The sequence below is a fragment of the Geotrypetes seraphini genome, chromosome 11 (assembly GCF_902459505.1).
Source record: "Geotrypetes seraphini chromosome 11, aGeoSer1.1, whole genome shotgun sequence".
In the NCBI taxonomy this organism is placed as follows: Eukaryota; Metazoa; Chordata; class Amphibia; order Gymnophiona; family Dermophiidae; genus Geotrypetes; species Geotrypetes seraphini.
Genome location: NC_047094.1, coordinates 91,299,169 through 91,311,379, shown reverse-complemented (window position 1 = coordinate 91,311,379; position 12,211 = coordinate 91,299,169). Strand labels below are relative to the sequence as shown.

At 40.5% G+C, this 12,211-nt stretch overlaps 1 protein-coding gene across 1 annotated transcript in view; it reads left to right on the top strand.

Annotated features, from left to right (window-relative positions):
• SLCO4A1 (solute carrier organic anion transporter family member 4A1) overlaps positions 1–12,211 on the top strand; it is a 172,919-nt gene that overhangs the window by 31,979 nt on the left and 128,729 nt on the right. The window contains exons 3-4 of the mRNA XM_033914743.1: positions 4,129–5,129; positions 11,439–11,529. Coding sequence (XP_033770634.1) covers positions 4,301–5,129; positions 11,439–11,529 — 920 coding nt within the window. The 5' untranslated portion in view covers positions 4,129–4,300. The remainder of the gene's footprint in view (positions 1–4,128; positions 5,130–11,438; positions 11,530–12,211) is intronic.

Genomic DNA, 12,211 nt, shown 5'->3' with positions numbered 1-12,211 from the left:
CACTTTACAAATTACCAATTAAAAATGAAACAAAAAATGGAAAATAAGATAATACCATTTTATTGGACTAGGTACTTGGAAGACAAAGGGATTGAGGGGTACAGATAAGAGTAGAGGTAGATTATAGGGATGGGATTAGAGGTAAGTTACAAAATTAATCAGGGACCACTGTTCAGGCACTAGGCCTGATGGGCCGCCGCGGGAGCGGACCGCTGAGCAGGATGGACCTCTGGTCTGACTCAGTGGGGGCAACTTCTTATGTTCTTACATTTTTTTAATTGTAATTTTCAAAATTATACATTACACAATGTATAAGAATGGAATTTTCAATACAAAACAAGAAGAAAAATAAATAAACTACATCTGTAGTAATATTAAAACAACCAACATTTTCCATCAAGCCCACATTTAGGGAGATTACTATTTCTAGATCAAAAGAAATTACAATCATAATTAAGAGATTTATAGTAATGTAATCAAGGTAAATAATTCTCCAAGGAATCAAAATTCTCAATTTGTACTGGTATTTTTAATTAACTCCTAAGACAATAATTATCAATTTTTTTAAGTTCAATAAGTTTTATTGAAGTTTTGTACATAACAAAAACATCAATTTTAATTTAAGATGATTTATGAATTTCTTGAACTAGTAAAAACTGCTCTAATTGTAGAGGATCCCAAAAAGCTGATCTTTATCTTGATATGTTAATAAACATTTACATGGAAATTTTAGATAGAAAGATGCTTCATTTGCCAAGACTCGTGGTTTTAATGTCAGAAATGCCTTTTTTTTAAACTGTGTTGTCTTGGCAACATCTGGAAAAACCAGAACATTGTCCCCACAGAATTTTTTATTTTTGTTTTAAAAATAAGTTTTCAAGATCAATGTTTTATCAGATTCATTTAAACATTTTACTAGTAAAGTTGCTTTAGTCAGAATAGTATCTCGTGAATCTTCTAAAAAACTTGTAAGATCAAATTCTGTGGGAACAAGTTCTTCTATACCTTGTTCAGAATTGATTTTTTTCTTTCATGGGACATAATATGTTGATATAGGCAATAAATCTGCATTAGCCAAACCAAGGATTTCCTTAAAATATTTCCTAAGAAGAATTTCAGGTAATAATAAATGAGTCCTTGGAAAATTGACTAAACGCAATTTTTAACTCTCAAAAGATTTTCAAACATTTAAAATTTAGAATGCACTACATGGCAATCCTTTACTGCTGATGTAGAAAATGTTTGTATGGATAATATCTGTGATTCAATTGCTGTAATACGTCTATCTAAAATTTTAACATTTGCATCATTATTTTCCAGCATTTGAATTACCTCCTGAGAAAAATTTTGATTTTGAACAGCTACTGACTTTAACAATCCCTCTACACGAGTATTAACCAACCAAAGGTCTTTAAGGGAAATTTCTTGAGGAGTCTCTTGAGTCTTATGCATGGTTAAGGCCTCCTCTTGAAAGGAGATGGCCGTAGGCATCGCTCCAAAATTCAGAGCTGATGTCAAACCTTGCTGAGAATCTACTAGAGACTCAATAGGCCTACCCAATGGGTTGGCCTTAGAAGAAGTCACCGGGGGGAGAGGAGGAGTTCTGTCCAAGGGGCTGAGAGATGCCCCAGATGTTGACGCAAGATAAACCATCATAGGGTTAACATTAGCTGGTGTCAAATGGTGCTCAATTGGGCCCATTAACACTGGAGTAGAACTCTTGAGTTTCGCTTTCCTCATTCCCATTATATAAAGTAATATTCCAATCTCAAGTATAGGAAATTAACAATAAAATACCTAAATTTCCAATCACTCCACACAGCTCCAAGCGGCTCCATGCTACTCCAAAGGGGCTCCCAAGGGGCTTGGCATGCCTCTTAGGGCACACCCCTTTGTCCACACCCTTTGTCCGCGCCCTGCGGCTGCACCACAGCCACAGCGTCTCTTGAGAGGAAGGGGAAAGGACCCTGATGACACGGTCCTGGCGTCCCCGCAGATGCCTACATGAGAGTCGGCTCCAAGAGTCGCCAGTAGGCAAATTCAGTAAAGCGCTTCGTCCCTGAAGGGCAGGAAACAATCCCTCGGTCTCATTCTCCAGGCAGGTAATTAGTGTTCTCCCGGACTAATACATTTTTTAATTAGCTTTCAAAGGTCAAACTCTCTTTCCTTAGGTCAGTAAAGTATACTACTGTTACAGTATCCTGTCCTCCTGACCTGAGGAAGGAGAATTTGGTCTCTGAAAATTAGTCAAAAATGTATTAAAATTAGTCTAATAAAATGATCACCGTATTTCCATTTTCTATTTCTAACCATTTATCAACACAGCTACAATACTACTTTATCCTAAAGCAAAAAAATAGAATTGTTTTTTCTACCTTTGTCATGTGGTTTCTGCTTTCCTCATCTTCTTGTCATTCTCTTTCTTCCATCCACTGTCTGCCCCTTCCAGAAACTGTCTGTCTCCCCCTGCCATCTCTCCTCTTGCTCCCCCCCCCCCACACACACACACACACTTTGGTCTTGCATCCATCATCTTCCATCTATTCCTTCAAGGTCTGGCATCTCTGTCCTTTCATTTCTGAACCCCCTCCCCCCTGTGGTTTTTAGCATCTCTCTCTTCTCATTTCCTCTGCTCAGATCTGATAGCTCTGTCTCCTTCCCCATTCTCTGACATCTCTCTCCTCTTTCTTCCCATTCCTTCTCTGGTCTTCCTTCTTTATTTTTTGCCTCTGTTTAAATTAAATTATTTCTTACTATGCAGTCCTCAGTTTCCCTCTTTTCACTGTTTACTCACAATATGCCACCCCTTTCCTTCACCCCTCCACTATCTCACTAACTCTATCTTCTTCCCCATCCAGCATATGTCCTTTTACTTTATCTCTCCTTCCATCCATATGTGTTCTCTTTCTCCACTTCCATTCAGCATTTGCTCTCCCTTCTCCCCACTTCTATCATCTGCCCCCTTTTCTCAATCTCTCCATCCACCACAGGCCCATCTCTCTCCCTTCCTCTCACCTTTCTTTCTGTTTTTGGCAACAAGATCGGCAACCCCCCCCCCCCTCCTGCAATGCAACTCAAGATTGGCAATGGGCCCCCCGGAACTCAAGATCAGCAATTGGTCCCCCGGCACTCAAGATCGGCAACGGGCCCCCCTCCATGGCACTCAAGATCTGCAACAGGCCTCCTCCTCCACAGGCATCAACAACACATCAGATCGGCAACGCGGTGCTCAGCCCAAAGCTTCCCCTCTGACGCAGCTTCCTGTTTCCGCCCAGGCAGTTCGAGTCAGAGGGAAGTTTTGGACTGACCACCGCATTGCCGATCTGATGTGCTGTTGATGCCCGGGGTGACGGAGGCTTGTTGCCGATCTTGAGTATCGGTGGGGGGCACGTTGCTGATCTTGAGTGCCGGGAGGGCCAGTTGCCGATCTTGAGTTGCGTCATGGGGGAGGGGGGGGCGATGCCGATGTCGCTCATCGCCAATTGAACAAATTTTTTAAAAGGCTCTCTCTTTGTCCTCCTTCAGTAGGCCCCCTAACAATTTCGGGCCCTAGGCACGTGCCTACTGGGCCTATCCTTTAATCCAGCCCTGCTGATGGGGAGAGAGTCTGAGAAGCCATTGTAGGCAGGCAAAAAAAAAGTATCTGCTGCTGGAAAGCCAAGGATTGCCAGCTGTTGTATTGCCAGTTTAAAGGTGTTGATGCATGAAATTATCCACATTCTTAAGCTGACAAATCTGAAGTCAACAGTTATAGCTTCTTCCACTTTACTGCTCACACTGTTTTACCACAATGTTGTGTTATGTTTCTGTGAGGTACTGTTGTAGCATCTTTACAACCTAACTTAGAATATCTCATCTTGAAAATTTATCAAGCTTCAAAAGGGCTTTTAAATAGTTTAACAAATATAGGCCCCATTTTATCGAGCCACATTAGGATTTTTTAATCAGTGGCCACTGCGGTAAAAGTTCTGACGCTCATATAATTCCTATGGGCATCGGAGCTTTAGCCGCAACGGCCAGCGATAAAAAACCCTAATGTGGCTTCATAAAAGGGGGCCATAATAACCAGTGTATTTATGAGGTTTGCTGACAAGTGCTGCTTTTTTAATTATTATTATTGTTTTGCAGAACAAAATGGTTTGGAATTTCTTCATCTTTTTTTCTGAATATTATATGGAATCAACATTGTGCCGTCAGCTGTGAAGCAATCCCAATACCAGATCAACCTTTAAGAAGAGCTAGCGAGAGAGGGGAAGAGAAGGAAAAGCAAAACAGCCTCTCTAGGCGTTTAGGGGTGGAAATGCCGCAAACTTTATCAATAGAAGACTCATTTAATTCTAAGCAGGAGCTTCTCTCTTACAATACATCTTCTCTCAGTGCTGATGAGTTTGATTTAGACATATCTGTCTCTCTGGAGCCAAGTGACGTACCACTGTGTAATGGGGCTTTGCATTCAAAGTCTTCTAGCTCATCTGAATCTTACAGTGAGCTGCTCTGTAACGAAAAATCCATCACAGAAGTGCGGTATGATGAGGGGGACACTTGTGAAATTAAATTTGTACCATCACCATCTGAAGAGGAGAACTTATGTGGCTGGGGATCATTTATACCTCCCTGGATACAGTTTCTCAATACACCCAAAGGCTTTCTTTTTTTCCTTTCCATTCTCTCTTTTCTGCAGGGCTTGATAGTAAATGGATTCATTAACACAGTAATCACCTCAATAGAGCGTCGCTTTGAGCTACGTAGTAGTCACAGTGGACTGATTGCAAGTTCTTATGATATAGCAGCATGCATCTGCTTGACATTTGTGAGTTACCTTGGGGGCAATGGGCACAAACCTCGCTGGCTTGGCTGGGGTGCATTGATTATGGGCATTGGTTCTCTAGTGTTTGCATTACCCCATTTTACCACGAGTGCTTACGAAGTAAATTTCTCCGAAAAGACGGGGATGTGCCATTCCAACGTTACGACGGACTGTTCAGAAAGTGCCTCATCTCTCTCCAGATACAGATTTGTCTTCATGCTGGGACAGTTTCTTCATGGAATTGGAGCCACCCCACTCTACACCCTGGGGGTGACTTATTTGGATGAAAATGTCAAGTCACACTATTCTCCTGTGTATGTTGGTGAGTAAAATGGTCTTACTGGAGAAAGATTTTCTACCTTGGATCTGGTTAGGTATAGAAAATGCATGCATTCTTTGTTGGTATTATCTCAGGAGGAATGGACATACATAGTTTATGGTAAAGTTTTCAGTCATGACCTATAGATTTTCCATTATTATTTGCCCCAATTGGATTTCTGTTTTGTGAATTAACTATCTCATTGCTTAGTCTACAGGGATTTTACAGACTGTACAAGTGAGAAAGAGTCTAAAATCACTTTTCTCGTTTTCCTCCTTATAACCCAGTATTTTCTACCCAGTATGAATATTAGCTTGCATCTCATCTTGTACAATATCTGTAATAATCCTTTTAAAAACATAACTGTAAGAGGAAAAAGGCAAAGTGATAGTTTGTCCTCTTCTTTATACTTTTAAGACCCAAATTTAAGGATCAGGGAAATTGTAGAGCATAAAATCCCTCAAGAGATTTGTAAGATACAGAGCTATATTTGTTATGGGAACAGGCTAAAACAATGGTGCTTTGGGTGGGTGTTTAAGTTCTAGATTATTTGGGCCAAACCTATGTGTATTATTTTTGCTTAATCTCATGTATTCATTTTTAGGTTTGTTTTTTTTTGGTTTTTTTTTAGATAGTATATATCTTGTGAGATGATTTATTTGACTTAATTTTTGTATGTTAAAAATATTGAGGAGAGGGTCTTTTTTATTTATATCGTAATTCACTTCAAAAGTGATTGAAAAGATGATTAATCAAATGTTATCAATAATGCAATGCAAATATAGCTCTGTATGCATTAAGATGTATAGTTACCAAGTGGGCTACCATTAAGATATAGTTGGGCTTATTTTTTTTTTTAAAAGAAAAATGTCCAAAAGACATATTTTTTTTTTTATAAATCTTTATTCATTTTCAAAAAAAAAAATTACAAGTGTACAACAATCATTCAGAAATACCTTAATTCATCACTTGACATTCTTATTTGTTTTACTCCAAATAAATAATTATATAAGAAACCCATCCCTCCCTCCCAGATACCAATTTGTATTACTCCAAATAAATAATTATATAAGAAGCCCACCCCTCCCACCCATATACCAATAAATAACAATTATCACTAATTATCCTTCAGAATCCCACCCCCTTATCTTATTCAATATTTTGGTGTTTAAGATGTTTGATCATTAGAATAAATCGCCAATGGCCCCCAAATCTTTTTAAACTTATTATAATTACCTTGTTGCAGAGCAAATACCCTTTCCATCTTATAAATATGGCACACTGAATTCCACCAAAAAGTATAATATAATTTAGTATAATCTTTCCAATTCCCTGTAATCTGCTGAATGGCAACCCCTGTTAAAATTAATAAAAGTTTATTATTATTAGCTGAAATTTGGCTTTTAAATCTCATTGAAGTACCAAATAATATAGTGTCATATGAAAGGGCAACATGATTTTCTAACAGTGAATTAATTTGGGGCCAAATTAACTTCCAAAAGGCATTTATATAGGGACAGAAAAATATCAAATGATCCAACGTCCCAATTTCTAAACCACAATGCCAGCATCTATTAGATCTGGAACTAACTAACTTCTGTAAACGAACTGGGAGTCCATAAAACTCTATGCAGCAAAAAAAAACCAAGTCTACCTCATAGATGCTGCCCTTGTAGTTTTTATTCTCCAAGACCAAAAACGTGACCATTGAGAGGCAGAAAATTGATGCCCAAGCTCAATGCTCCAAATGTCCCTAAGACCAGTTCTTTGCTTTTTATTTAAATATCCATATAACAATTTATACCACTGTGCGGCTTGGTGACCCAAGAAATCCGCCTGAAAGCACAGGAATTCCAAACTATACTGAGAATTAAGAACTTTCCATTCAGGGAACCCTTCCTGGATGGCCTGCTTCAACTGCAACCATTTAAAACTTTGTGACTTATTTAAAACAAATTTATGTTGCAATGTGAAAAACTAAGCAATGATCCATTTGTAATCACATCATTTAAAGTCCATATACCTGCAATAATCCAATGCTTCCAAACGATTTTAAACCCGCCAATTTTGATCTTGGAGTTTACCCAAATTGATTGATTTAAAGACTTTGAAAACGTAGGTTTTCCAAGTATCCAAGTATCCAAGTATCCAACAAAATTCTATTATTTTTATATTTCCTGGGCAAATTTATACTAATAAGATGAGATAAATGTAAGGGAAACAGGAGCCGCCATTCCAAATACAACCAGTCTGGTACATTTTCCATGAGATCTGGGAGAATCCAATACATACCCTGTCTTAAAATATAGGCTTGATGGTACCTATAAAAATTTGGAAAATTTACCCCTCCCTGTATAATTGTTTTTTGTAGAGATACTAAAGCAATTCTAGGTCTTTTACCCAACCAAACAAATTTAGTAAGAATACTATTTAACCTTTTGTAAAATGACCCCTAAAAAAAAATTGGTATCATACTCATTTGATAACAAACCACAGGCAATATCATCATTTTGATCATTTGAACTCTTCATCCAAAAGACATATTAAAGTGACACTTGGACGTTTGGATTGTCTAAATGTCCAAATCGCCATTTTCAAAACCTACTTGCTAGATAGTTTTCTGTGCTATTTGTCAGCAGTGCATCTATTTGATTGGGGCATGTTGGAGCAGGTTTTGGATGGGCTTAGGACTTGGATGTTTTGTAGCAATAAATATTTCACACCATTTAGACGTTTGGAGCTAGACCTATTTTAAAAATGAATAAGTGCCAGAAAGGTGTCCACTGGAGGCATGAAGACATGAACCCCTCCACCCACACACACACCCACACACATACCCTCTATAGTCACTGACCCCCCTCCCACCCCCCCACCCCCCAAATATGTGAAAGAAACGGCATATACCTCTCTCTATGACAACTGCAGATATTATGGCTAGTCCTAGTAGAGCAGGAAGCAGGTGTATACTGTAGAATAGCCTGGTAGTCAGTACAGTGGACCCCAAAGAAGGGGTTTCTAGGCCCATGTACCACCCTAACTAGTACACTTGTGGTAGAAAATGTGTGCCTGCCAAAACCTTTCTGTGCTGACATATAGGTAACTCCTGCAGGCATAAAAATCTATGGAGTAGTAGACAGGTGGGTTCAGTAGCATTTGGGTAGGTTTTGGAGGCCTTCCCATACAATGTAAGGGGGTTATGGTGAGATGTGTACCTGGGACCCTTTATGTGAAGTTCACTACAGTGCCCCCTAGGGTACTTCACTGCTCTGTTGGCATGTCTATGTGGCCAGTCTACTAAAAATGCTGGCCCCTCCTACATCCCAATGGCTTGTTTTATAAGTTTTGCATTTGGCTGTTTTGTTTTTTGAAAATGATCAAAAAAGAGACGCACTAAGGGTGAACACATCTAGAAATGGAAAAAACAAGTTACACATATTGCAGTTTTGAAAATGGCAATTTTCTCTACCCAGTTTTTGGACACCCTTCTCAAAATGTCCAAACTCGTACTTAGATGTCATATCAAAAATGGCCCTCATTATCTGCCAAAACATTTGACATGAGCACTACCGCTGTCTGCTCTGTTCAGTGAATGGTAAGTAGGTACTGGCTACATCCCTAAAATTTACCACATAGGCTTTGCACTTAAGATTTTGCTGCTAAGGTATGGTAAATGCAAAATATTATGCCTTTTAGTGAACAAGACCTATACGAGCCTTTATACACATGTAAGTGTTCCAAGTCATAGCATAAGAGGAGGTGGGTATTAACGGCAGTACATACACAAAGAGAGAAATTCAACAAATGATGCCCAAAGTTAGGCACCAGGATGATCCTTCTCAAGGCTAGTATTCCATTAATGGTGCTCTGCATGGGACAACCTTTACAGAATACTAGCTTAACATGAATTTTGCGCCTGAACTAAATGCAATACTCCAGATGAGGTCACACCATGGAGCGCTACAGGGGCATTATAACATTCTTAGTCTTGTTAACCATCCCTTTTTTAAAATAATTCCTAGCATCCTATATGCTTTTTTGGCCGCTGCCGCACATTGGGTGGAAGATTTCATCGTATTGTCTACGATGATCCCCAGATGCTTTTCTTGGGCGCTAATCCCCAAGGTGGACCCTAGCATCCGGTAACTGTGATTCAGGTTATTCTTCCCAATGTGCATCACTTTGCATTTGTCCACATTAAATTTCATTTGCCATTTGGATGCCCAGGAGAAAGTTACTCCTATGTCACAGCACATGTAACATTTTTGGATGCTATGGAGAAGCTTTGGAGAAGCCTTGTAACTCTGTATTATAACACCTCCTCAGAAGCTCAAGTATTCTAACACTTTTTACAGAAGCTCATGTAAACTGCTCTGAATTGACATCCCAGTCATTAGTAGTTGTATAGACACAAACAGTAAACAATAAAAGAACATAGGTGCACATAGCCTTAATAAAACTGCTGCATTAGAGAATGACATGGTGGTTTTACCCGCGGCTAGCCATGGGTAACCCGCTGAAACGGGGAGAGAAAAATTAGTGGTCACTGCGGGAACGTGGACAAGGCCATTCAGCATCCCATGGAGCAGTGAATGGTCTTGTCTCCACAGTGAAGCCAGCACGGATCGTGCGGTCCAGCATCCCCACCCAATCGCTGCATCCCACGTCCTGCCATTTCCCTCCCTGCACCTCACCGTAGGTGCCTGCCAAGTCCGACTTTAATTCTTCTCCCAGCTGCACACTTTCAATAAGCCATGCGTGCGCGGCTGCTTGAATTGTTGAATCTCCTCCTCTGACGCAACCGGCAACAGGAAGTTGGGTCAGAGGAGAAGATTCAACAGCTCAAGCAGCCGCGCGCGTGGCTTATCGAAAGCAAGCGGCTGGGAGAAGAAGAATTAAAGTCAGACTCGGCACCTAAGGTGAGGTGGAGGGAGGGAGATGGCAGGACGCGATAATTGGGCGGGAGGGGGGCTTCTGGACCGCACAATCCATGATCACGCATTTTCCCTCACACTAGGAAGGAGGAAGTGGACAGTAGTTGCGAGGACTGGGTGGGCACAGTGGTCGCAGGGACGGGGCGGGGACAGTGTTTGCGGGGATGGGGATGGGACGGGGACAGTGGTCACGGTGATGGAGTGGTGACAGGGATGATGGTCACAGAGTCTGGGTGGTGACGGGGACAAATTTTTTCCCCGTGTCATTGCACCTTTTGGCTGGGATTCTGTAACCGGCGCTGTTCTCAGCAGCTGCCTTAAAAGCACTGCCGATCGTGTGCCAATCACGAAATGGCACCTGGTACAGAATCGCGCCTATGGCAAAGTTAGGTGCCAAAAATGTAGGCCAGGCCTACATTTCCGGTGCCTACCTATTATGTGAATCACACCTCTGTGGGCGCTTTAGGCTGCCTAAAGTCACTTCTGGCATTAGCCACACCCATAGGGATGTTGGCAGCCTAAAGCGCCTAAGGAGGCATGATTCTGGCACTGATTTTTTTAGGCACCAGTAGATGCCTTGAAACTCACCCTCTCTTCTACGAAACCGCAATAGCGGTTTTTAGCACAGAAAGCCGTGCTGAATAGCCCACGCTGCTCCCAACACTCATGGGAACTCTATGAACGTCGGGAGCAGCATGGACCATTCAGCTATCACAGTTTCATAGAAGAGGGGGGTCAGTTTAAAACGTTGTTTCAATGGCATTTTTGACTGAGTTTGAGCGCCTACGAGCGCCTAAAAAAACTGCCATTTAGAGAACCCGGGCCTTCCTGCCTAAATGTCCGGTTATAAAATAACCCTCCCTGTACTCTAGGCAGGATTTAATATTTAGCCTGCAATAGAAGTCCTATGCCTCAGAATTACAGTATCTCTCAGCTATATCAATGGGGGGCTAAATGAAAATCTTTCACTAGCCCTATATTTTCTTATGCAGCCAGAAAAAATCCCATGATCATATCTCCTGGATATTTACTTTTAGGCATTATATTTTGCAAGACAATGGCCTTCCCTTGGCCAGTTTTGTCATTGACTTATTTTTATGTCACCTTACACTATTACATTAGTGACATCAGTTAATGGATTTAAGTAAAACAGAGAATCAAGACATTTTAAGAACAAATTAGAATAAGAAATTTAAATTAACAGTTGATGTGATCTAAAAGAGGTTCTCTTCTTCTTGTATTTTCTTTTGAAGTATTTTCTTTCTGTATTTCTTCAGCGAGAGTATTCTTGGTTCAATTGCAATAACATATAAATTAAGAGGCTTTCTTCTAATTGATCTGTTGATCACCATATGCTTTTCAAAATTCTTTTTGTCTTCAGGTATCTTCTACACTTCTGCAATCATTGGACCTGCGGTTGGATACTTGGCTGGAGGAAGGTTTCTAAAAATGTTTACAGAAATTGATGCTCAGTAAGTTAACATCTGCAAACTGAGATAAAACCATTTGAAAATATATGGGGAAAGTGTTTTAAGAATCATTCTGTATTCAGTATTTCATGCAATCTACCTATGTTCCCTCTAAGCAGAACATGTAATCCCTCATACATTTTTTTTTGGTTTGAAACTTTTTATTGAGAAGCAAACAAATATACAAAATCAATACAGCCAAACAGTATCCAATAAAAAGGAACATCGCCAATACAGCCCATAGCCCAATGCACAGATTGGGAAAAGGGTAAAAGGAACAATAACAAGAATACAAGCCGAGCAAAACAGAGGCAATCCCTCCCCCTCCAAAGCAATAAACCAGCCAGTCACAAAAATGCTGACCTGACTTGACTTTCAAGCAAAATTAAACTATAAAATATTAATTAAACTAAACAAAATCAATTACCGTATGCAGGGCAAGATTAATTCGTCGAGGGCCCCTAGGCACACAAGTACACTGGGCCGCCCTGCCCCACCCCACCCCATCATGCGCCCAGGCGGAAACAGGAAGCTGTGTCAGAGGGAAACTTTGGGCAAGCAGCACCTATTGCACAATTACAGTTCCCGTTGCCTTTCTTACCCGCGTTGCTTGCTTGTCTTACTTTCCGTCGATGGGGGGGGCACATTGCCGATTGGAGTGGGGCTCGCATTGCCGATCGGGGAG